Source organism: Anarrhichthys ocellatus, unplaced genomic scaffold (assembly GCF_004355925.1).
Source record: "Anarrhichthys ocellatus isolate YVR2014 unplaced genomic scaffold, GSC_Weel_1.0 scaffold91, whole genome shotgun sequence".
In the NCBI taxonomy this organism is placed as follows: domain Eukaryota; kingdom Metazoa; phylum Chordata; class Actinopteri; order Perciformes; family Anarhichadidae; genus Anarrhichthys; species Anarrhichthys ocellatus.
The window spans coordinates 1,249,830-1,276,116 of record NW_022280121.1 but is presented as its reverse complement, the minus strand read 5'-3'; the positions used below and the strand labels follow the sequence as shown (position 1 = coordinate 1,276,116).

Sequence of the window (26,287 nt, the reverse complement as noted above, 5' to 3'; positions counted from 1 at the left end):
AATTTACATGCAGACAATCAGCCTCTCCTTCTCTATTTCCTTTCCCTACGAATCTCCTCCATCACCCCCTTCATTCTGCTTTCCTCCATCACTCTAATCCATATCCCGCCTCAATGTTTTTCACTGTTTCTTTTTCTCTCACCCTTTCTGCCCCTCACGGCTTCTGTAATCACTCATCTTCTTGAGTCTACAATATATCTCATTCATGCGGCAGCCAAATATATGTAAAAATTGAGAGAAAAACAATAAAATACCTGCTGTATAAGCCACCTACAGATATCCATCTCACACACCTACGCACATACACAAACCGAAAAATAATAGCTTTATACTTTACTGCTCTCCCTCCGCTTTCACATCTTCTCTCTTCCTACACCCTCTAAGAATTTGAATTAGATTTTGCATAATCAGAGAGTGAATGTATGGAAATTTGTCTTGGCAACGTTGATGCACAAGCATATTGACATTTATAGGATTTCACACCACATACATATTGCAGGGACAACAGAGGCACATATTACTGATGTTACGTAACATGTGTCCCTCTATGAGAGGGTGATGGATGTTTTAAAAGAAAGTACCAATATTTTTGGATTTAATCATTGATTGCTGCTACATCTATGTCCATCTTACCATCTCGCTAACCATATTTTCAGCTTGTTAATGATACTACTCAGTTAGCATTATAAGATTACCCATTATATTCTTCCTCTTCCAACCGTTGGGTACTTTTGGTTCTGGAACTGTTTGGTTTGTTTTTTCATGTTCAACATATGACGGTAATGTTTGGATGTCCACATACTTTTGGCCACATTTTGCTTTATGCTATATACATATATACACAGAAACAATATTATAGAAATGGAGAGAAAACAAGGCTTTAAAACATACTATTTTCTTAAGAAAAGATACTTTGAAACAATAGAATTAGCCCAGTATGGACATGGATAGCCCCACCAAAATGTTACCAATTAATGCATACTGTATTTTGAAAAATACATTTTCATCGGTTGGGTAGGCTAGAATCTCTTTCATACAGTACCTATCATCAATGAACCTCTTGTCTTACCAATATTCAATATGTTCTTAAAAAGACAATATTGGCTAATGGTTATATTATGCGCAGTTGCATTGCTTTGAGTAGAGTAGCGAACAGCATGGTGCCAGCTGTAACTTTTTCCTCTTTCTTGTTTGCCTTCTGCAGCGATCTTTCTGCAGCGCCATGATGGATGAGCTGCGTGTGTCTCTGAAGTGCCAACGTCGTCTCAAACAGAAGCCTCAGCCGCCCGTCATTGTTAAGACAGAGGAGGTCATTAACATGCACACATTCAACGACCGCAGACTCCCAGGAAAGGAAACCATGGCATGAACGTTAAGCTTACCCTGAACACACACCATGATTAAAAACCATGGAGGGGAGACGGGGTCAAATTAACACTGACTTAACCGCAAACTGAGGTTAGCAGTCAAAACAGGATTCCTTTTTGAACCCACTTGCTTATGTAGACAGATGTTTCCTGTGGAAATATAGATACCTGAGCAGTGTCACCTCACTGTGACGTTCACTTTTTGAAGGGAGCTGGAAAGGAACTTAAAAGTATGTAAATTGAAATGGGATCAAAGCAGCTTTGGCTCAAAACGTAAGTCTGGTCCACACTAGAAGTGGATGTAAACATACACACATACACGTAACACATATATTCACACACACACACACACACACACACACACACACACACACTCATCTGACACACTTTACACCTGTGCAGAAGGCAAAACTCTATTGTGACAGTAACACCAGATGTAGTTTTTCTGTTGATGTCAAAGCCCTTCTGTCTTACCTCCATGTGTGTTTGACCCGATTGGTTCCTCCCGTCAGTGGCTTGAGTTTCTTTCAAATGATTTAAACAAACACTAATCTCCCACCAACAAATGGAATGGTAGTCAGTGCCAAATGGTTTACTATGACCTGATGTAAAAAAAGTGATATTTGGTTTGGAATCATCTATGCTGACCTTGTCGAATACTCATCGTTTTCTTCTGTATTGCCTTTCTTGTGCCAAAGTTCTGCCATCGTGAAGAACTATCTATCATGCCTAATATTATGTTCAAAGCCTCTACAAGCAACGTATACTGTCAAAGTCCTTATTCATGTTCGTCCTTACATGCGGTCTGCAGTTTTCACTCTGTATCAGTTGTTGTTTAAAAATGCAGGATTTCTACAAAAATGTTTGTTTTTGTACAAGAACAAGAAGTTTTGTAGTACTTTGTATCATGGTAGCCCCTCCTGTGGACAAAATATGTAGCAGATACCAACTCAGCCCTCAAATTCTGTCAACTGTTGGTTGTGGGGCTTCAAACTCTGCTGTGTAGGGTTCATTTCTCTCGTCAATCAGAGATTCGGTCTTTTGTCTGTCTTTATCATGGGGCCAGCTGTACATACTGTGTGGGGACGACGTGGTGGTTTTTGGTGGGTAAGAACAATGAAACTGTAAAGTAGTGGTGCTCAAAGTAGGAAAGGTGGTGACTCATTCTGAAAATAGGAACTAAGCTTCTGTCAGCAAACCTCTGCGGACAACAAGTGTGGTTAACTATCTGTAGCTCTGATGAGTCACTATAAAATACATAGTAAAACATGCAAAATGTTGCTTGTGTTAAAACATAACTGTAGTCACCGAGCTACAATTTTGTTAGCAGGCTACATTTCAGCGATAGTAGATTGCAAACAATTCAAATTTTTTCATGGGATCTTTGACAGTATCAAGTCATGAGGCAAACTGCTGCACTAGAAGAGGAAAAACATCACTTGATTTTTTTTTAATTATTCAAACTAGTTGATTTGATTGAAGAAAAGGGTTGAAATAATCTCGTAGAACAGACAGTTTGTGTTTTGGACAAAAATACTTTGAAAACTCAATTTTTTGGCAAAAGACAGATCTTTGCAATTGTGACAGGCAGTAAAGATTAATAACTGGCTATAATCTCAACACAAGGTCCATTTAGTAGCTGTTCAGGAGCATTCAGTCATATATAATTTTCATCAGCTAATCAAATTTGCTCAGTTGCCATGTAAGCTTCTAATTATATTTCTCAGTTTTTTTTAACCGTCCCAACTAGACAGCTCTTATCTGATCGAGCGATATAATTGAAAGCTCTAGAGCAGCTACTAAGTGTTGAACTTGTTTTCTCACCTGATGTTTCCATGGACAGGAATGAATTTTGAACCTCAGTGACGGGCGACCTGTGAATGTATGTAACAGTACAACTGCAGTAAATGTGATGTGGAAATGATCAGCGGCTTCAAGGCACTTACTGTATGTCTTTGGCTTGTTGCTTTACTTATGTTCCCTGAATGGGTCTTGCAGCAGATCATTTATCCACTAATTGTCTCCAGATTCTTTTCAGAAAGTGACACAATCACATTTGGCTCCACGACATATCTTGTCTGTTAACTCTGTCCCATGTTGTGAAATGACGAGCATGCTTGGTAGATTACTTCTTCACTGCCCCTGTCTTCTTACACTATTCAGTTAATCGTTGGATCTGTTGTTCCAGGGATTTTTAGAGACTAAAAACAACACACACACACACACACACACACACACTGCCCAATGCAAGCGATGACATCTCTGTTGTACATGAATGGAATTAGTCAAATACTTATTTAAAACATCTGCATATAAAGATTATAAAGATTGACAGGGAAGACATAATACCGAAACTCGTTGCCGTTCTACGAGTGTTGCTTGTCATTTTCCACGCAGCTAGATCTAGTGGTGCGAGCTGAAGTGATTGAAAACCTGGAAACATTTATTAAAAAAACGCCTTCAAAGGCTTGGCTGTCCTATCGAAAAAACAAATATGAGCTCATGGAATTTGACATTGATGCAAGGTTTTACAAATAATGTCATTAAAAATGTCATAATTGTAGTTTTGCCTCATATTATTCATTCATCTATTTTATGTTTTTTGGTAACAAATGAACTGAAGACAGGATGCGTTGGTAACTTATTTTACTGATGCCATCAAGCACAATGACTTGCAATATTCTGAAATGTCATCCTCTTCTAATTGATTGAAGGAGGACATTAGGTAATTGCTAAATTGTTAATCAAATCAAGATTGTAGGCATGTTGATCAACTCTTTTTCTGACTGGTCCATCTGTCCACCTGGCTGTGTATCAATCTCTCTGACCAAAGAGTATTTGAGATCCCAGAAATCCAGGTGACTGTGAGTATATAGAATACACAATGATACTCGGGAGACTGCACAGCCTGACGAAAAGGTCCCGAGAATGTTCTACGCCTCCTGTCTTTCTGATGTTTCATTGTTTATTTTTATTTCCCTCCCACAGGCGGGCCATCAGACAGTTCTAGGGTTTCTGACAAGGTTTTCTGGGAGTAATGATGAAAACTGTTTCTGCAGCCCGAGCTCTCTCCCCACAACATAAATGGCCTTCCCTGTCTGCCCTCCAGATTGACAGAGAAGGTCAGACCATGCGTCAATGCGTTCAGCAGGGACCATTTAGTCTGTCACACTTATTTCCATCATATTAAGTCCTCTTCCTTCGTTTCCTAAGTGGTCATTGGAAAGGTATCCTTGAATAACATCTTGTTCATTAGCAATTAATGGCCAAGATTGCGTTGTGGACTGAGAATTGCTTTCTGAATGTGACTTTGGTTTGTCATACAGATATTAGGCTAAAAGCACCTGCCCGAGAAAGATTCTGTGAAGGAGGAAATGTATTCCTCTGCTCATTTCCCGGTGCTTTAAATAATTCAGGGTACCACATTAAGAATCATGTAAATCCACTTTTTTACCTTTTATTAGGTACGATTGATGCACTTAAAGTCATCACAGTAGGGGTGGGTGATTTAATGATGACATAAATTGCCAGAGATTTCCATACTGTTAATGGCAATGGTACAAATTAATGAATAGGGCTGATTTATGTCAAAGTTTAATTTTTATATAGTTTTTGCACCAATTCATGACTTTTTCCAACATAGTAAACTATTACATATTTTTCGACAACCTATACTGTGACTTTTTAACATTTACTATTACTTTTCTGTGACTTTTTTGACATATTATATTATGACTTTTTTTTATAATTTTCTTTGACATACTAAACTACGACTTTTGTCTGAAAAGATTTAAATAACAGTCATAGTATAGTATGTTGTGTGACGATCCCTCCCTTCCACTGGGGGTCTGTGTCCTGTTTCCTGTCTGTTTGTCTTTCAGGATGTTAATCGGCCACTGATGAGCGACACCTGAGCCTGGTTTGGTCCCAGCTATGAAGGCTGCCCCTCTTCTTTGGCTGGTCCTCACTTCCTCTTTGGCTGCTCTACTCTCCTGGGCTGACACGGCTGCTGCTTCGATCGATCGATCGATCAGTTTTAGTTTGGTTATTGGTTTGTTAAATAAATGTCTATTTATTACTTGTATCACTCGTCTTGTCTCACTTATGTTGCAGCCTTGGAGCCAGGTCGTAACAGTTGAAAAAAGTCATAGTATAGTATGTTGAAAAAAAAGTAATAGTATAGCATTTCGAAAAAAGTAAATAGTCAAAAAAATAGTCATAGTATAAGTTATAGTATAGAATGTCGAAAAAAGTCAGAAAAAGTCATAAAGTCATTCAAGGATTCAAAGATCATTTATTGTCGTTATGCAACACAGGGATGTACAACGGAATTCAGTTGTAGCCCATTTGTAACACAACAAAGACATGACAAACAAAACAAAACATAAATAGTAGTGCATTGTTAAAATTTGCATCATAAGAAATGTAAACAGCAGCAACAAAAATGATTCTCGAGGTAGATTACATTGCCGACATCTTCACATTAAATATTAAAGATGAGAGAAAAAAACATTGTCCATCAACGTTGACTGTGATTGAGCACGAAGCATCGCAATGTAAACACAGAATCCACCTCCTCTCGTCCCAACGGAGTCCTGCCCTCTGTCCTGCTGTCCGCCCGTCAAGTGCAGCTTGATCCAACATGAACGATGAAGCCAGGTTAAAAAGTCGTGAAAAAGTCATAAAAATAATTCATAATATAGTATGTCCAACAAAAGGCATAATATAGTATGTCAAAAAAAGTAATAAAAAAGCCATAATATAGTATATGTCAAAAAATATCATGAAAACTAACAGTATACTATGTCACAAAAAAGTCAAAGTATGGTATCTCAAAAAATGGTATCACGTAGTATATCATAAAAAAGTTATAGTATATACTACAAATTTTAGTGAAAAAATTCATAGTTTAGTATTTCATTAAACTATGTGGTAAATGTTAAATGGTGCATTTTTTTTCTATCCAAAGTAGTTGTTTCCATCTTCAAACTCCACTGGATATACAAGTATGAAATTAGATGTATACCGAATGTTTCATCCATTTCACTCACCCCTAGCATATACAGAATAACAACTATACTCATCTCACTCATCTCAACATCTATTATTCTTTTCTTTTGAACTTTCAAACATCTAATCAGCACATGTAAATGTCTTTGTATAATGTGTAAATACGACAAAAAATTACCAATACCAAATACCAATTTGTTGCTTAAAATAGATTCCTTTTGTTTCAGGTAAAAGTGAATGTGCATTCTACAAAGGCACTTGTGGCTTTCAAACAAAGAGGCAAAGATTCAATAACTCAGCAACATTTCATTTTCCCGTCCTGAAGAAAATCACTGATTCCTGGCATGGTCTGTGTAAATAATTGAATGATTGGTTACTGTGTGGCTCAACCTAGTAGAGAAATGTTCGGTACAATATTCAGCTTGTGGTTTTGTAGATATTTCAGCTCTAGAAATGAGCTTTGAATCCTTTCTGTGGAGTTCAACATGCATAACATGAAATCCTAGGGGAAATACAATAAAAGGGGATTAGCAGTAACTGCCTGAGTTGGGCAGGTGTTGTTGGTTGAAAAGTGATGATTCGGTACACAGTAGGATCTTACCCAGCAGTGGCATGTGTCTGCCCAGAGATATCACAGGTGGGTGCATTAGAAAAACCATTTCCCGCACACGAAGAACTCTAATAGTCCCTTATAATAGTCAGTGTATTATCTGTGCGTGAGCATGTGCGCTCATATGCACAGTCTCCACCATTTGCCACCTGTATGTGGGTTTATACACACACACACACACTTGTGCCCAGGGGGACAAACCCTGTTTTGACTGCAAAATGAATATCAATTGGAAGAAGTGATCTTTTGTGTCACTTAGCAATTTGTTTGTATCTGGATGTTTTTTCCCAGTGGCAGATGTGTAGTGGTGGGAGGCAGCTGCAAAATGGAGGAGCACAGCTTGCAAAGTGATTCACCCTGCTCCTGGCGTCTCCGTTACCCCATGAGTCTTTTCCCCCGACAACAATGTTTTCATTTCTATTTGCTTTATGCGTAACTAGGATGGTGAGCTCGATGCTTTGACAGCTCTGTCAGGAAACAAAATGACAGTGCTGGGCTTTCTCTTAGAGTAGAGGTGAGAGAAACTAATGGGACGTTTACGGGCTATTTCATTTTCACGACACATTCTGCACTTGTCCCGTGAAATACAAGGTTGTGGCTGAATATGACAGTAAATCATGTTCTTCGACAGACATCTTGATGCTATACTCAGTCTGATGAAAATCCCCAGACTGTTCCTGCAAATGAGCTCACTATCTCATGACATCTGCTGCATTTTTTTTTTTTATGTACACACCGGAAATAACAGTGTTGAACCAGTCACATCTCCTGACAGGGGAATCACTGTGTTGTTCACTGCTGTCAAATAGCACTCTCTTTTCTCACCAAAATCCCCCATTAGGTTCTCTCTGAAATAAATGTTCTCTCTGCCTTTGAGTCATCCATTCTGTTGATTCCACCTCTGGTAGGAATACATCAGGCATAACGCCCTTTTCTTTCATCAAGGCCGTAGCTTTAAAGTAATTTCCCTCCATCTCATAGGGAGCCAAATGGAGACGAGAAGATGTCGATTCTCTCATCTCTTTGTCTGTCCCCTTTGATCTCTTTCAACATGAATTCCCAATGCAAAGAAAGTAAATGGGATTTTTTTTTCTTCCTCTGGAGTATGGTTGATCATACAAAATTGACCACAAATGACATCTAAAGACCCCTGTGTTTTGCTCGAAAAAAAAAAAAAAGTATACCCCAAAACATGCTCCTGGCAATCATTACACATAGTGCATTTTAATGAAGGATGAATAATTCAGGGTGCACTTGTACATGCAACAGCCCAGTGATGCTGATGCTGAGAACATCTTTATGGACGCATTAGCCATCTGCGTGCATGTGTGTGTGTTTTTTTGGAGGACAAGGAGGGTTTTGTGAGAAAGGACAGAGGTTTTAGCGGTGCCATCAGCATGCCAGTGTGTATTTCTGTCTGTCGCGTTAACAGACAGCAGTTGTGATTTATCTTGTATTCCCAGTGCAGGGGCCCCCTCTATCTCACTGGAAAGGTTAAAGCATACAGCCTGGAGGCGGTACTACAAAGGTCAACATGCAGTTTGGGAATGAGGAATAGGACGAGAAAGACGAAGAATAAATGTACTCCTCTCCTCTCCTCAGTCTGTGTTACCGCCTCTGACATCCTGAAAACACACACTGCATTGTTTGCATCCACTGCCCAGCAATATTATCCTTCAGATCTCTCTCTGTCCTTTCTCCCGTCTTCTTCTCCTCACTGCCTCCCCGTGATACCTCCAATATCACATGCCATAAAAACAGCTGACCTTGAAAAAAATCATCTCCAGAGATTGTATATAAAGGAGAGCTGTATAGGAAAATGATGGAGGGTAACAAAGGGAAACTGTAAACAAAGAGCGTTCATTTAATAGACACACGCCTCCCCCCCCCCCAAGATGTGCTTAGCAGGGAGACTGAGAGAGAGCCAGCTGGTTATAAAAAGCAAGGCGCTGGGCCATTAAAGAGGAGCAGGCAAATAGAGAGAGGGCTGTGAAGAAACACCAGCTTCTTTGGTGAGTCAGATGTGTTGAAGTGATTAATCTGCACTAGCTGCGTCCTTCACGGGCCTGGGGGGGGAATGATATAGTGGCACTACGTTGCCCCCTAGTGGAGAAGAAGGAAAAGTGAGTCAAGAAATCTATTTCAACTTTGAGTTGTCATCGCTTACTTTGAGTTTCAGTGACAGATGGGTGCTGTGATTGATGCATCTTACTGTTTGTTATTGAACTGGCTTCAGAAAGTTCTTGGAGGAAAAACAAGCAGTAGAATACAGCAGCTCACTTCAGTTTAAGTGATGAATTGCATTTTTAAGGGCTGAATAGAACAATTATTTTCATTACAAACTAATCTATTGATTATTTTTGGTAATAAATCAATGGTTTCTTTTGTAAAATGTAAAAAAAAGGAAATGATCCTCACAAGGAGATGTGTGTCTGTCAGTTCATCTTTCACACACTGTCCAGATAAAGGCCAAAAATTGCAAAATGATTATCATTTAAAAAAATAGCTTGTTCTGTCATATTAATAGTCTAAAATCCAAAGATATTTCCGTTTTCAGTTGCATAAAACAGAGACATTTTGCAAATGCTCACATTTGAGAAGGGCCAGCAAATGTTTGCAGGTTATCAACATTGTTGATTTAGTATTGCACTTACTTAAGGTTGGGTGACTTTAAAGAAAATGTGTTTCCTTAATTGTGGCCATTCTGAATAACGCATGCTAACTGCACTTGCAGCCTCCATTGTAGACATTTGGGAAACAAAACAGCAATAACATCATTACTTATTGTTTCATGAATACCATCTTGACCAATTCCAGGAGCCTAAATGTCTATAAAAATGAAACTTACAATCTGATTCACACAGAGAATAATATACCACTGCAATGTCTAGTAGGACATTATACATACTTTAATGCCAATATCATAGGTTTATTTTCCAATCAAGTAAAACATTTAAGACATATTTAAAAATCCAATCCAAGATTCACAGAAGTAAAAAAAAAAAAAAGGCAGTACACTTACATCGGGGCTAATGAGTGATATGTGACTTAGCGACTGTGGCTAAGGGGATAGCAGGGCCGCCTTTCAATCAGAGGGTTGGTGGTCCGGCTCCGGCTCTGCTAGTCGCATGTCGATGTGTCCTTGAGCAAGACACTTAACCCCAAAAATTGCTCCGGTAGTTGTGCCTACGGTGTAGAAATGTGATAGACTCTGAATTGTAAGTCGCTTTGGATAAAAGCGTCTGCTAAATGACTGTAATGTAATGTAATGATATGCACAGAGAACATTACCCCCCCAATCAAAAGCAATCAGTGCTTGGCTCTCGACATTACTCCAGAGAAGGAGAGCACAGAGAGTAAAAACACAAACAAACATGTAAATGTGAGGTTATTCCTCAACACAAGGAGGTGTCTGCACTTTAAACTGCCTTGGTTGGATGTATAGATGTATAGGTCCTTTTGAGGTCTGATGTTTCAGTGTGATTTCATGTACATACACACAATGTGAATCTGACATAACACAGTTCAGTTAAAAACGAATAAACATCATAACTGATCATACATTGTTTCTCCAGTCAAGGCAGAGCAGCTGATAAAGGCAACGCCCCTAAACAATCACATGAGGGAGCAGCGAGACTGGCTGCTGAGGTTTCCCGTCGGGGATCATGGCATAGTACATCCTGTCTGTCTCTAAAGGCTGTTGATGCATTGTTGAGGATAATTCAGTGTGTTCTGTCTTAAATATGGCCTAAATGTGATTTTCATATGATTTTTTGGGGGGTTTTGGGGTCGTCTTTGGCCCAGTGTGCATGGTTTTATTTTAGCCATTGATCCACCGAGCTGCTGAAGAATTTAGACAAGAGTTTAGAAATGTTTCCTTCAATTATACTATGAGGTATTATTCTAATTGAATAAGGAGTCATTCATTCTCCAATGAAAACCTAAAAACCCAAAGAGTTTGAACTTTTCAAAGTTCAAAAAGTGTTTAAATGCTCCTCTCAGGTTTAAGAAAAAGCCAATAAAACCCAGTAAAATTCAAATGGATTATCTTGAAAATGCAAAACAGAGTGAGCTTTCAGTCTGTGCTAAGTTAAGCTCAGGTAAGGCTGAAGCTGGCAGTAGCAGGATATTTTAACGGACCAAAGTTAGACTGATATCTGTCTAATAGCCCTCCACCCACCCCTTGCTTTACAAGCATGTCGGAGAACTACAGTGGCCTTCAGGTAACATAAAAACGCACAAAAAGGCTCTCTAAAGCCAATCTGTGCGTTCCAACACCCATACTGCCATAATACTTAATATGCAGGAAAAATATTTAATATGTCAAATTGGTATATCCATTCTTGGCTATTGTAGAAACATGGTGATGCAACATGGCAGACTCCCTGAAGAGGACCCCAGCTAGCTCGGACATGTCTGTAATTAATGTAGGACAGACACGACCGACAGAGATTCAGCCAAAAGAAATCATGTGACCAAACAACCTGAATTATCCTTTTAACTCTACACAAGTCCAGTTAATGAAATAAAAGATACAAACAAAGAATGCTTTTTTTTTTATCCCGGTTTCTAAATAAATATCACAATCTTTGTCAACATGGTGTCATGTGAGTGATACAATCTCTATAATGCCTTTGAACACTGCCTAACTCCACATAGCAGGTGTATCCCCCTCTTCATACGACATGTTCTTCATCAACACAGCTGCGGGGCAGAAATGCACGAGTGTGGAAGAAGCTAGTCATTAGGAACGGGGTCCAGAAAATGTGTGACCACACTCTCGAGCTTTCTTGTTTGGACCTTCTGCTGAGATAGAACTGGTACATTCAAGTTGACCTATGTTTGGTCTTCAGTAAAACCCTCTGCAACATGTTTGAGGATTACATGGATGAAACTCTTATAATCATATTTGCATGATTCAAAACTTAAGACAAGTTGGAAAATATTCATAACAATTTGTTATCCTACGTGTAGCCTTGACAAACCTTTACAATAACCATTTTATTATTATAAGGAGATTATTCTCTTGAGGGTGTCTTGGCTGTGTCGAATACTGAACAGGACAATTAACAAGAGATCAATCAGTAGTAACATTGATTGGAAGAAAAGATAAAGCTACTAACAATAATAATATCACTATATTTTACCGCGGCCGTGTATTTTGTTCATAACTGGCATAAACAAGCATTCAGTTCCATATGTAGGCCCACTGCAACATGACCTATAAGACCGCAGCCATATGCAAAATCAATCTTTGATCTCATGAGTTAGTTTTTAAAAAGCACCTTTAACAATATTCATCTCCTCAAACCTTTTTTTTTTTTTTTTTTTTTTTTTTTTTTTTTTTTTAGAATGACGTCTATGCAATGTCACCATTAGTACAAAATCTACTGATTTCATGTGAACTCCAATGCCGCTCTAAACTACAAATGTAGTTTGCAACAAAAAGGGGCGTCATCTCCAAACCACACAACTCCTGATTATCTGAGGCTGTAAAAATGGCTGACAAAGGCCATTACCACGGAGCCCAAAGACAGGAAGTATCTATTTGGTCATAGGATCAGAGAGACACTCCATGTGCGAAGTACAATTCTATTCCTCTCCACCTCAAGCCCATCGCATGAAGTGGTTACTAAAACGGTTAAGATAAAATACTTACAAACTAAGAAACATCAATCCACGTCTTTTCAAACTGTGTTCACATGGAAATGTTAAATATTTCATATTCAACACATCTAGCTATAGCCCAACAAACTCACTGGCTGTCTGCAGATAAGTGATGAGTGTATACTGACAGTATATAACACAGAGCCGGCAGAAAAACGTCACCCTGTGTGTTTGAGACGAGCACGGCCATTCTGAAAACTGTGTAAAACCTTCGAAGGGGCTTTGATTGTAAGACGTATTTGGAGTCACGAGTGACGAGCCATTGCAGGGCTGATCCGTTGACAATGCAGTGTGACTCTAGTGCGACAAGTGGCAATCTAATGAAGAAACGACTGCATGGAGGAGGTATAGCGGGTCTGGGAGGAGGTAAGGAGTGTGTGGATGAACAGCTCATATGAGGTAGGCTTTTGCTGTAAACAAAAAAAACTAAAAAAATGCTTTGCAGTAAAAGAAAAAAAGTTACTTGTTAAATGTGGGAAGAAAGACCAGGGAGTCTGTGGCAACACGAGGGTACTTCTCACACAACACCTCAGTACAATAGAGACCTACAGTTATTCATACAAGCTCATCAAACATATACAAAACAAAAAGAAGTGAACAACTATGTATAACACAAGAGGTAGTTGCTAATATCGGTACATGAATCGGTTACATACGTCTCTTCGCCATTGCTTTAACAAGAGTGTTTTTTGAGTCAGTCAGTGGATGATTCCCAAAAGAATAAAATACACTTTTTTTTTTTGGTTAATTCCCTGAGAACAGTTCATCATCCTGAGAGGAATTGTGTGTAAAAATGTACAAATACATCATACAAAAAGATGTTTTCCTGTAAAGATACGAGCATGGGCTGTGCTCCTTATGTGGTTTTGGTCATTCACTTTTTTTCATGTCATTTTTTCCTGTCTGCATTGTTTGAGATTTTCTTTTCTTTTTTTTAACGCACGCAAACATTCAAAAAGCTGTACATTAAAAAAGAAAACAATAACAACCGCAGTGCTGCGCTAACTCAGCAATAACTCCCTCTTATTCTGAAAGGTCGAGGATAGCGAGCACTTCAGCAAGTCTTTGCTTTAAATGCCTTCAAAAAAAACGAAGCCAAACTATTTTGGCTTTTTTTGGTATAGAAATATACCAAAAAAAGTTGGTTGTCTACTTAGAGCTTTATATAAACACACAAGAGAGTTTGATTTCATCATACAAAGTTATTTTGATTTGTCAGAACATTAGGATATAACTCTGAAGCCACCCGACATGAACTTTGTGTGGAGTCGACTTCAGATAAGCTCTTTTCACATTCAATATGGTCAGAGAAGAGTTATTAGGTCACAAATAAGTGCCACTAAAGCCATGCTTGGGATTCAAGTTATACCAAAAGCAGCTCTCTCTCTCTCTCTCTCTCTCTCTCTCTCTCTCTCTCTCTCTCTCTCTCTCCCTCTCTCTCCCTCTCTCTCTCTCTCTCTCTCTCTCTCTCTCTCTCTCCCTCTCTCTCTTCAGTGAGTCTGAAACAGCAGCAGTGACGGCCTCTCACACTAACGAGGAGGGAGCATCACCTGGCTGGTGCTGACTAACAACTGGTAGGCACAGATGGAAAAAAAGAACAGATGGTTCGATCGAACTGCATCACAGCTGGGAGAGCAAACAGCTCGACGTCCTGTGACATTCGTGAGGTAATTAAGTAAGTAGAGCAGCTGTGATGACACTGTAACGATCTGCACGTATAATCAAACAAGGCGTGTCTTTGTGCTGGGTCAGAGGTGGTGGCTGACTATTCAAAGGTGTGTAGTAAAATGTAGATGAAACCTGTTGAATAGAGAGAGAGCTACACGTTTCCACACAACAACAAAGTATCCCATGCAACACACAGGGCTGTGTCAGAGCTAGTTCCTCATGTATGCATTACTTAAAGTTAATAGAATTTCAATTATATCCTGTGACTTTACATATATATATATTAATTACTTATACTATGATTTATAAGCTGTAATGTTATTTCCATTTAATTCGGCAACAACCAAAATGGAAGTCTAATGATGGCTCCATTACCTGGAATATAAACTATGATCTAGCGGGATTATACAATGTGTTATCTGAGCTGGTCGACGTCTAATAAACCCAAACGTTGATGGTGTTCACTCACGACTGGAGAAGAGGCCGGTGGGACCATTGTGCTTTCTTTCTGAGCATGCACAACTCACGCATACAAACACACACACCTTCTCGTTCCCTCTCCCAGTCCTGCACATGCATGCACAAACACACATTGCTCACTCTGTGACAATCACTTGGTCCAGTCTGTTTCATGTAAGAGAGAGGTTTGTAGCGAGTGTTTCAAGGTAACGAGGATGTGTTTAGCAGCTCACCGTCTTTTAAAAAAAAAAAAAAAACATAAACTTTCCCTAAAGATCTTCATGGGCCGAGCTAACAATCCTTACGGGTCTGTGTTATCGCTTAGAGGGTCTTGAGCTCTTACAAGTCTTCTTCTAATCCTTCTTAAGATGAGCTACCGTGTGTGCCAAAAGGATGCGACATGATTATCGGGAATGATTCGGCCTACGGGATAGAAATGTGTGGCTTTAAATCGACAACATCTGAAAGGAAGACAAAAAGCATTCAAAATGGCCGACATTTAGGTCCTAGGAGAGAGAGAAAAAAAAAGGAAAAACAAGACTCATAGCACGTTGTTTCACTCTTGAGCTGCACTGATTGAAACAAGAACAACAGTCAGAGTCCCTGCAGTTACTATTCCAGCAGTGGTTGCCATAGCTGCACCCGATGACTGCAAGTCACACACATTCACGCACACCTGTACCCCATTGATCGTTGCCATAGCTGCGCTGTTAGAAAAATAAAAATAAAAGTACAGAAATCAAGACCTCCCATTTTTTTCACAGGTGTGAGGTAGATGAGGGGTGGGGGCTGGGGGTGGGGGGGGGCTTCAGGTATCCTTGATTGAGGGGAGACATGAGGGTCAGGGGTTAACGGTGAAAGGTTCACCTCTACGGGCCGTATTCAAGATTTCCTCCACCTCTGGGTGCGGGGGCCGCGGTGTGGGTGTGGCTCCTCGGGGGAGGAGGAGGAGCCCTCGAGGGGAGACGAGCCGGAGCGCTCCTCCTCCTCTGGGGGGCAGAGGAAGGGCCCGCTCCCCGGGCTGAGGGCCGAGGTAGACGACGCTTGTTGGTCCTGAGAGCCGGTGGCGGGCGCCAGCGCCTTGTGGGGACACTGAGCCACCATGTGCGTGATGCTCTGGCAGTAGTGGCATTTCTTTGGCTGGGGGGGCAGGTCACACTCCTTGGCATGGTGATCCAGACCTCCACAGTTATAACAGCTGCAGAGGAGGAGGAAACGAGGAGGAGAGACAGGACACGCAGGATGGTGACAAACATATTCAAGAGCAACACAAAGTAGAAACCCTGATCACATTATTCCTTCATTTCATGAAACAGAAGAAATAGTTTATAGTTTTGATAATAGTAATAAAATAACTAAGATCAATACATGACCCTACTCTAAAAAACAGGAAAAACAGTGAAAAACACTGTGGAGTTGAAGTACTTGCTCCAACTAGGATCCAGCACTAGATGGCAGTATGCCACATGATATTGCTTTGGATCAAACAGTGAGGAGAAGTCTGTGGCATGCCAAACTACACTGTGTTATCAAATTTGACAAGAAGCAATTGGGTGCTGTAAGAGAAAAGAATACAAAGAGAAAAGGCAGTGGTGGCCAAGATTTCAGCCCGCTAGGACGCCACAAACTATTTTGGCACCATCGTAAATCAAAAGGACAGCTTTTGCTTTTCAGGTGTTCGATGTTTGTATTTGAGGCTTGGGTGTCACTTTTCAGTTTGTTTTGTTCTGCAGCACAATCATTCGCACTTCTCAGGTCACAGAATCTAGAACAGCGGACTCATTCACTGTTTATTTTTCATAGCAGTGAAACACTTCCCTGTGTGGTGACTATTTTAATTGAAGGATATCGCCAAACTAAAGCATGTTGTCTTTCCGTGGAAACTTAAAGCTGATCATGAAACAATGGCTCACTGTTATGGTTTTAATTGTTTTATTTCATCCAGTTTTGACAGTCAATCAGCAAAAAGAAGCGTGGACACAGTAAACCAGCATTTTTGCAAAATGCTGCCACTTCATTAATAAGGAAATCATGGCAGGCTTGAAGTGTTTTTCAGACATTGCTTCTGAACTGGCGCTGAATTATTCCCAGCGAGTGCTTAACATTCATCTATGGATGAATGGATATTTTCTTTCATGCATTATTGCAATGACAGTCAAATCTGGGGAATATATCTCAACCCAGTCAGGTTTAAAGACAAAAATTAGTTCCAATACCATTATTTAAATTAACTGCCACAACCATAAAACAATATTCAAAACATCAAATCAAATGGTGTCAACCATTATGTATCAATCTGTAGTCGGTTACAGTTATATTTTTACGTTTAGTATATTAAACATGTATTCAGAAATCATCCTCTAATGATGCAGTAACTAATTATAATACAAACAGCTGTAAAAACTATTATTGTAAAAGATTAGTGTCTTTGATACCTTGTATTAACGGTGATTCATTAATCGCATAATTGATGAAAAATATTGTATATGCAGAAACCACCTCTGATGCAGCCTTAATGAACAAGACAGCTGAAAACAATTGGGGACTAAAGCAGAGAAAGGTTGTTTATGCCGTGTGTTTCATTTGGTATGGAGACATTTTCTTTGTTTTTGTTTTTGCACTGCTTTCATAATTCATGTCTCCAGTGAGTACTTCCATAAAAGGTGAATATTTCAATCCGATTCTTACATCGAACACCTGAAACCCATGGAACACTGGAGGAAAGAAAGCACCAAACAATCGTTGGTTTTATGGCAGAGTGACCAGCAGGGGTCAGAGCATCATAACTGCCACCAGAGCCGCTTGCACTGAGCACGCTCACAAAGACACAGATGACATCACAGAGATACCTACTTGCCATCTCTGAATCCAACACTGTCTTGCTGCCACCTTAGTAGAAAGACACTTGACCGAACACTGGATCAATTATCCCAAATGAACTGAATTATTCAGCTGTGTAAAACAAGCGGGGGAGCCTTCTTCTCTCCCAGATTCGGTTTCCTCCTTTCTAACAAAAGCTTTTTCTCTTCACACCTTAAAAAGGCGGGACATCACACGGTTGTTCCACTGAGGCAGCTGTGATGCAGCAACATAAACAGCTGGGCTTTAATGTAAATGTAGTCATGTGATGCCATCCTATAAGATACATTGTTCTATGTCAACAGGAGGACATGCAAAACTTCCTGTTTAAGGAGCTCCGACGTTAGCAAAGCACGCTTTAGAATTGTACTGAGTGCAAAACAATTGATAGAGCTGCTGGCACGTTGAGATGCATATAAGGCCAATCCATCCCTGTGCTAATGCTGTCTCTAATGTAAAGGCTGGCAAAGTGCCCTATTCAATTCCTTATTACTGTGCACAATAACCATAGCAACAGACATGTACTCGGGCAGATTGAATAGATTTAATCTATAATCTCAGCCCACTCAGAAACAGCTCACTGCAGTGAGATGTACATATAACATATGTCTCCTTCTACTATAGACTATACACTCCTGCTTTTCTGAAAGCAAGCTGCCAATGTTCACATATTTTCAGCTTTTGTTAGATAAAGCCGAGACTGGTGCATATGAATCATTACATTCCTGCAGACACAAAAGCATTTTTCCTTCTTCATCCATCTTATTTATTCATGCCAAGGTTGCAGCTGACGCGGCATTGTCTCCGTCCTTTTAAAAAGGCCTTAACGTCTTTTATTCCCATGTTTCTTAAATTACATCATACTCACCGGTCTCCCTTTGGTTTGCGTTTCTGGAGTGGGACCTTCCCTTTGGGTCTCCTCTCGCTGCCTGCGCAGGGTCCCCCACCAGGTCCGGTCACCCGCAGGGACTCCAGGCCCTTGGAGGACTTCTTATAGGTGAACTCCACCTGCTCACCCTCCTTTAAGCTGCGGAAGCCCTCCATCAGCAGCTTGCTCTGTTGGGAGAAAAAAAGCAATTATCCATTTAAAACTGGCAGGCACTTATAACTCAATGAATTATTTGAAAAAAAAAAATGGATAATGCCTGCAATACACAAGGGTCTGCATTAAGTCATATATACTGTACTGTAAATGAATCGTATGATTTTTGTAGCACATTTTAATATAACGCAGCAGTGAGAAAATGTTTCTGAGTCACTCAAATGAATGTTATAGAATCATTTGGGAGCACTCTCCAATACGTCATTTGTAAAAGGTTTATATACACAGAGGTACTGAGATATACTTCACATTGACAGCCTTCTACATGGGTATTCTTGGAACCTCCAATAATACAGTAAGCTGACAAAGGCTGTATGCTTGACACAGAAACGGTTCTTGATAAGGTGAAAGGTAAAATGCCTTTGTATTATGCTTGTGCGCACTGCTGCATGCGGTATAGCACACGACGTACACGGAAAGACATCACTCAAAAACAACGTGCATTGACTGTATGTGGTTGGCACCAACTGCCACGACGGTCTGTTCACAGAGACACTTATCTCACACACAGCGTCCTTGCTTTGCTGCCTTTATCTACTTTTCGCAGAGGCGCCACTTCCTATTCCTCCTGCAGAGAGAAAAAGACGAGTGCGTCACACCCATGCAATCATATTTTCGCAGTGCATCCACCGTGCATCTTATCTACATGATCGGCAGTATTGATTTAGTTACTACATAAACACCGGACAATGATTTATGTCTTGTTGAACGCACAGAGCGGACGGCTGATAGGCACTGTATGTGACCTTCGTGGATCGCAGCTAAGCCCTGCAGAGGTAAACACACACACAACCCACACAAGAGCACGCAGAGTGCAGAGCCAAACCTACTACCTACTATACATCCGGGCCTATAAATAACACACGGGCTATCTTTCTATTCACGGATCTGTAGGAGAAAGAGGGAGAGAAATGGTCAAATGACCAGAGGGAATCAGATGCGCAAGTAAGGAGAGGAAATGTGCTCGGCAGTATTGTTTCTGTCCGTGTCCACGACTGCAGTAGCATGAAGGTAAAGGTGCTCTATAGGTGGTCTATTAATCAATATATATATGAATATGTAAGAGAGTGAAGAGGTGGGGGATGAAGAAAGCAGTGAGACAAAATGTGTAGATTAATTAAAAACAAAGAATAGAACCACTGCACTGTGACATACAAGACATGAGGATACAAGTGTAAAACTGGGTTAAATTAGAGTTTCATTATCTGCTTTTAAAACACAAGTTTGTTGAGAATAAGCTCTAGGAATCAAAATGTATAATAATAGAAGTACTGTAAAATCCACATAAACGAATTCTGCAGATTTCAGAATAATCTGACTGAAATATATTTTTTTTAAACATATTTCAACGTTCAGTAGAATGTAGTAATGTGGAAAAGGCCGAGACTTCCACGTAATGCACGAAAATCTTTTCAGGATATACACATTAAATCTGAGTTTATATTCAATATATGAATCAGTTTTAGGTTTTCTTTATAGGACAGTTTCATTCAAATCCACATTCTTTTTGACAATAGGCAACTTAAATGTGTTAGTTCGTTTTATTTTATGTCAAACTTTTACTTTTTACCTAAAAAGGTCTCGTATGAAAGACAAATTTATTAAATTTAAACAACTAAAAAAACATTTTGATTAAAGAGAAAATAGATGAATAGAATTTCTTCTCCCTGCTGTGAACTAAGACTTGAGAGGTTTATGAAGGGCCATAAAATATACAGCATGCACAGATACAGTTTAAATCCTTATACATGTGATGCACTTATTTAATTCATTTTAAAGAAATGTGTATATTTTTCATTTTCATCTTTATCTTCAGGAATTAGGAGCAGCTACAAATCGAGTCAAACTCATTCGGCACTCCACAGATATCACAGAATCAAACAAAGACGTCACCAGGAGCAAGTTACAAAGTGTAAACTTGTTTAAAAAAAGTACTCTGCCTCGTGCAACTTCTTTGAAGCAAATTGTCCTCCTTATTTCCACACATTTTATTTCCTCAATTCATAAGAAAGGAAAATTTCTGGGGCTCATTACAAATAATTTGCCATAGATGAGCTCGTTCTTTTTCTGTCTCAGATGTTCTCTCCCTGCAGTCAGTGAGGTTACAGCCAGGGCCACGCTGCTTCTACTCGATTGCTAATCGTCCATTTTGGGTATTCAGGTATTGGATTTGGCTTTTGGGAAAAAGGACGAGGATCAGGGAATGGAAATGAGATTTTACAGACCAGAAGAAAACAGAAGGGATGATGAGGGTAGTCAACAACTGAGCTCGTGGCTTAATATAACCGATGAAGATCGATGTTTAGTTGCTGTGCTGCAAAAGCAATGGATTCATTTATATTTATTTATTTATAACGACATGCATACACAAAACCTGGCTTTCTATTTTTTTATAAACAACAACTGATGGAGGCTCAAGCAGCCAGAAGAACCCTGCTCGTTCACATTAAAATTGATTTATGATTTCCATCATTAGACCATCCACATTGAAAGGCATTCCTGCATCAGAAATCAGTAGGAAGCAAATACAAACATGCACCCATCCCCCACAAAACAAACGGATTCTGAATAATGATGAATAATCATTGACTCGTCTCTCGACCGTGTGGCGCATGAGCCCTTCCTGTTTCGCTCCTGTCTTCAGTCCACCAGCAGCTCGTCTCTCCAGGTCAAAGTTGAGTGGTTCGTCTCAGCACCCTACCCCCTCTTCAACCCCGTCAATGCCCACAATGCACCAGTGAGGAAACCACACAACCCCTTTTGTTCTGCAGAAATGCAGGAAAACACACACGCACACACACACACACACACGTGTCCTCCATATAAGACATCACACTCATGCCTCAGATGAGTAATATTTTTGAAGCATGGCCTTGCAACAGCTCAGTCTCTCCTCAGTTGCATAATAAACGCAGCATGTGGATTTATCTGTGTGTATGTGCTTCCGTGTTGGCGTGTGCATGTGTCTGTGTGAAGAAAAAAATAAATAAATACTTCACAAATCAGAACCTGTAACCCGAGACTCCTCCTCTCGGGTGACCTGGCGGGTGTCCTGACCCGTTTCAGTTTACGCACCGAGGTCAAAAAAGGGCACGGCCGGGGAGAGGGAACGAGAGAACATCAGAGAGAGAAAGAGAGAGAGAGAGAGCGAGAGAGAGAACACAAAATGGAGGAGTGGCCTGGAGCAGGGGGGGGTGGTGGATGAGGGAGGGAGTTTGGAGGAGGAGGAGGCTCATGGAAATGCCTCCAGCGCATTCTGTTCAGCTCCAATGGAGGAGCAACTCCTGATCGGTGGCTGGACCTGGGGGGGAGCCCAGGAACAAAACCCCCATTTGATCAGGAGCCCCCCACAGGTCAGCAGCAGAAATCCAGGGGTCAGTGGCATAACCGTCCCAGCACCACCCACCCCCTGCACGACTGGCGGACCACACCAGCTCGCAGTGCTTTCACTCACAGCCACCAACAGACAGCTGCGGTCATCCTCAAAACTGATGAAACCGAGCCAACAAAATGGATACCAACACACTCTGAAATGGCTTGATTATGCTTACAAGCTTCCTTATATGTAATAAATATCTTCCTTTGGTTCTACACGCGTGTGTGTGTGTGTGCGTGTGTGTGTGCGTGTATGTGTAGGAAGGAGCCAGCGATCAATACTGACTCCAACATCCTGGATAGAAATAGCCCTCCTTTTCATCAGCCAGGCCCTCGTCATCACCAGACCCAGCAATCAATACAGGAAGCTGTAACGTGAGGGGATGGGGAAGCGGAGAGAGGAGACCCGCCATCCTCCCCCCCCCCAAGCCACTCTCCGTGGCGACCACCGGCTATGGAATGGCTAATTGCGGGACGCTTTAAATCAGAGGTGGCCCACGCGGAGCCGCGCGCTTATGGATCGTGCTCGTATTGAGAGGATAGGGGATGTGTAGGGGGTTGAGCGTGAGGGAGATGGCGGTCGCCATGTGGTGCGGTGCCATTAAGTAGCTTTTTACACACAGGAAATGCTAAGTGGACAAAGCTGGGCCAGATCAGCTCAGATGGACACAACCCCAACAGGATGCATATAAAGCAAAGGAGAAAGAGGAGAGAGAAAGAGGAGAGAGAAAGCTGGATGAGGGCGGAGAAAAGAAAAAGTACGCGCACACATATATGTCGATGGAAACCACCAACAGAGCAGCTCTTATGACGCTGACACCTCAGCCCTCCTCAACACGTTGTCATTAGTGGCCCTGACCCTTGAACCCTGTCCAACCCCCCCATCAAACACTTAAAAGAATTCATGTTTCCCCCTGCCTCAAATTAACAACATCCAACACCCCCCGATTATGACCGGGGCAAATATTTGATCTGAGGGAGGAAGCACTAGATCATCTTTCTACGTTTATCAGCACGAGAGGGGAAATGAACCTCGTCGAGGTGGCCGGTGATAAAACACACGGCCAGCTCATAACCGGAGGCATTCAGAGCAGAAAAACAAACGTGTTTTAGACACAAGTGGTTGTGTTCTTTCAAAAATCAAATATTAACTATTTGAGGAAGTGAAGTCTGATCATAGGAAATGATTAATGTCAGATAATAATTTTATACAGGTTCAAAACTGGTCGAGAAATAACATTTTTGATACTAAACCTTCACCATAATGGACAGCATTAACAAATATAAACTGCATTCGTGTTAGTTTAAGTTGTATGAGTAGTATTATTATTGAACACTGTTTAAATGTAAATCATTATTCAACTGATTCATTTTGCAGCTGACTTCATTTGTTTGTCAACTGTTTTTTCTTCTGTATATTTTGGCACCGACTTCAACCTGCACGCATCAGCATTATGCATGTCAAACACCATTGAAGTGGGATAATGCTTATTTACCGATTTGCTTGCTTATGACATAGATATTAAGAGATTAATATGATCAAAGTAGGTCTATCTATTCATTACAAGAAGAAGTGGCAGATCTGTGGTCTGATTTTGACACAGCATCTTCTTATCAGAGTCATATGCTGAATGACAACCGTGTTTTTCATTTGGGAAAAGTTACAATTATTATTAAATTATTAATATTAGAATTATTACGCTGTTTAGACCAAAGAAATCCCTCCAAAACTCTCTAAATCTTCTTTTATTGTGTCGATTTTCATAATCTTTTCGAGATTTAATTATTAGTAAAATAAACAATTAGTTGACTGACAGAAAACAACTATTTTCAAAATCAATAGTTTTAGTCATTTTTCAAGCAAAAATTCCCAAATATTCTTTAGTCCTCGCTTCTTAAATACGAGGATTTGATGCTTTTGATTTTCATATTAAACAATAAACTGAATATCTCTGGCTCTTGGTCAGATTTTAAAAAGCAAATGGAATAGGTCATGTTAAAGAAAAAAAAAAAAGAATTATTAAGAAAATAATCTGCAGATAAAATAATAATAAAAATAATTGCTAGTTGCAGCTCTATTACTTTGTTACATCTGATAAAAGTGTTGAATAAATTCTTTATTCTGCTAATAAATAAATTAAACATAAGATCAAAGTGCAGAAAGAAAAATTGCAGTAGACATATTTGAATATGTTTGCATTTGTTTTATTAATGTGTTATTGTTGAATTTAGCGTTTAGGATTTTATTTAAATGAAATGAAATGAATAAATGTGCGAGATGCAAACGTTCAGGTGAAGTGCGACTTGTTATTAGCCCGGCTCTGCTTTCTACTCCGCCACCTTTCCAATTACCAATCATCTCCGCCGTATGTAGCCAGCTCCTCAACAGGAAGTCACATGATTATCGTCTTTCTTCTTCTTTTGCGTTTCTTGATGTGCAGAAGAGAAGGGTGGGTTGGGGGGGGGGGGTGAGGGGGTAGTGTGGCTACAGGAGAGACAAAGCCTGATACTGGCTATCTGGAGGCAGAGATGGGTGGGGCCTGCATGCCAAACGGTGACACGGGCCAGAGGTTAATCTCACTAGGGGCCCACTTTAACCTCGCTACACAAAACACACACTCTCTCTCGCTCTCTCTCTCTCTCGCACGCACGCACGCTTTACAACACACACCCTCTCGCTCACACACGCATTAAAACACACACTCTCTCGCACGCATTAAAACACACACTCAAAACCTGAAACATCTTACAACGGTTCACATGTAGACATCAACAGTCTGGTAGTTAAGAGCAGAAAGTAAGAACCCCCCCCCCCTCACACACACTCACACTCACGGGAGCTCCATAAATTGAACACACACTCTGAATTGAACACACACTCTGGAGGTTTCGGGAGAATAACAGCAGCAGCAAACTGTTCAACATTTCAAACTGATTACCGACAAAGGGAAAGCAGCCCCCCACCTCACCGCCACACACACCCCTCACCCAACCCTCCTGCCTTTTTGTCTTTAAAGAAATTCCTCTTTTAAAAGAATGCCCGGGGGGAGAGCAACCCCCGAGTCCCAGCAGGAACTCACTCACACACACACACACACACACAGACATTTACACACAGAAAAACACTCAGTCCAGGTGGAGAAGGGGTTGACAAACAGAGATAATGAAATGGCTTTGTGTGCGGATTCACTAAGCAGAGGGGTAAAGTGGGTGAAGAAGCTTAATTACTCTCTCTCTCTCGCTCTCACACACAACCACCCTCCAAAAGGAAGTGATCAGATAGGAGCCCTCATGAAGAGGCCTCCCAGGAAGAGAACTCGTGGTCGGGCGGGGACCCTCTCACTGACTCACACTCTCGCGCGCCCTCTCTTACCTCCTGCTCTTTCGCTAACTTGTCTTTTTCCAACCTCTCGCTCATGTTTTCCTGCTCGACTACCCCCCCCCACACACACACACACACCACCACCTATTTTTTTTCCCACATCCCTCCTCTTTCCCTCTCCTAGGAAAACTCCTCCTCTATCCCCCTCGTTCTCTATGTCATCATGCTCCCTCTTCCCCTCCCCATCGTTCTTACCTCTCTCTGTCTCTCTCTCTCTCTCTCTCTCTCTCTCTCTCTCTCTCTCGGGCATATAGGGTAAGTGTTGTGCACGAATAAATTTGCAATCTTTCCACCGCTCTGTTTTTACAGTTACCGACAGGTATAACCGTGTATCATAAATTCAGACAATATTGCATGACCTTTAAGTCGAGCCAAACTCTGTCTTTCAGCAGCTTGCATAACAAAAGTCTGCTCTTCATGCTCGTCACGGGTTTCAAATATTTGTATCCTAACAGCAATATTCCCTAAACTTATCAAGAAAATATATATTTGAATGTATTGTGGCAACCTGCAGGATGTTAATTCAATGTTCCCACGTCTGGACATTTTCCTAAACACCTGAAAACAGCATCAAGACGTCCGAATGTCTTCAGGCTGACAGCAGAGACACATTTCAGAGAAATCCAGCGACTGATTTAATGAGAGCACATATGCAAATACTGCGGTGTCTTGCATCCAGAATGACAATGTGCTTATGAATGCATATTGTCTGCTCTTTGTGTTAAATGACAGCTGTATTATTGTAAACACGTAGCTGGAAACATTGGGGGGGGGGGGGGGGGGGGGGG

At 40.7% G+C, this 26,287-nt stretch overlaps 2 protein-coding genes across 3 annotated transcripts in view; one reads left to right on the top strand and one right to left on the bottom strand.

The window, feature by feature from the left end:
• LOC116398795 (glutamate receptor ionotropic, kainate 2-like) overlaps positions 1-5,451 on the top strand; it is a 53,445-nt gene extending 47,994 nt beyond the window's left edge. For both annotated transcript variants that reach the window (XM_031875428.1, XM_031875427.1), the window contains exon 16: positions 1,205-5,451. In XM_031875428.1, coding sequence (XP_031731288.1) covers positions 1,205-1,369 — 165 coding nt within the window. In that variant the 3' untranslated portion in view covers positions 1,370-5,451. The remainder of the gene's footprint in view (positions 1-1,204) is intronic.
• Positions 5,452-15,621: 10,170 nt separating this feature from the next.
• The window catches only part of lin28b (lin-28 homolog B (C. elegans)), a gene marked incomplete at its 5' end in the record, with an annotated part of 13,049 nt that continues 2,383 nt past the window's right edge, over positions 15,622-26,287 (bottom strand). Inside the window, 2 exons of the mRNA XM_031875472.1 lie at positions 15,622-15,979; positions 18,509-18,696. Coding sequence (XP_031731332.1) covers positions 15,664-15,979; positions 18,509-18,696 — 504 coding nt within the window. The remainder of the gene's footprint in view (positions 15,980-18,508; positions 18,697-26,287) is intronic.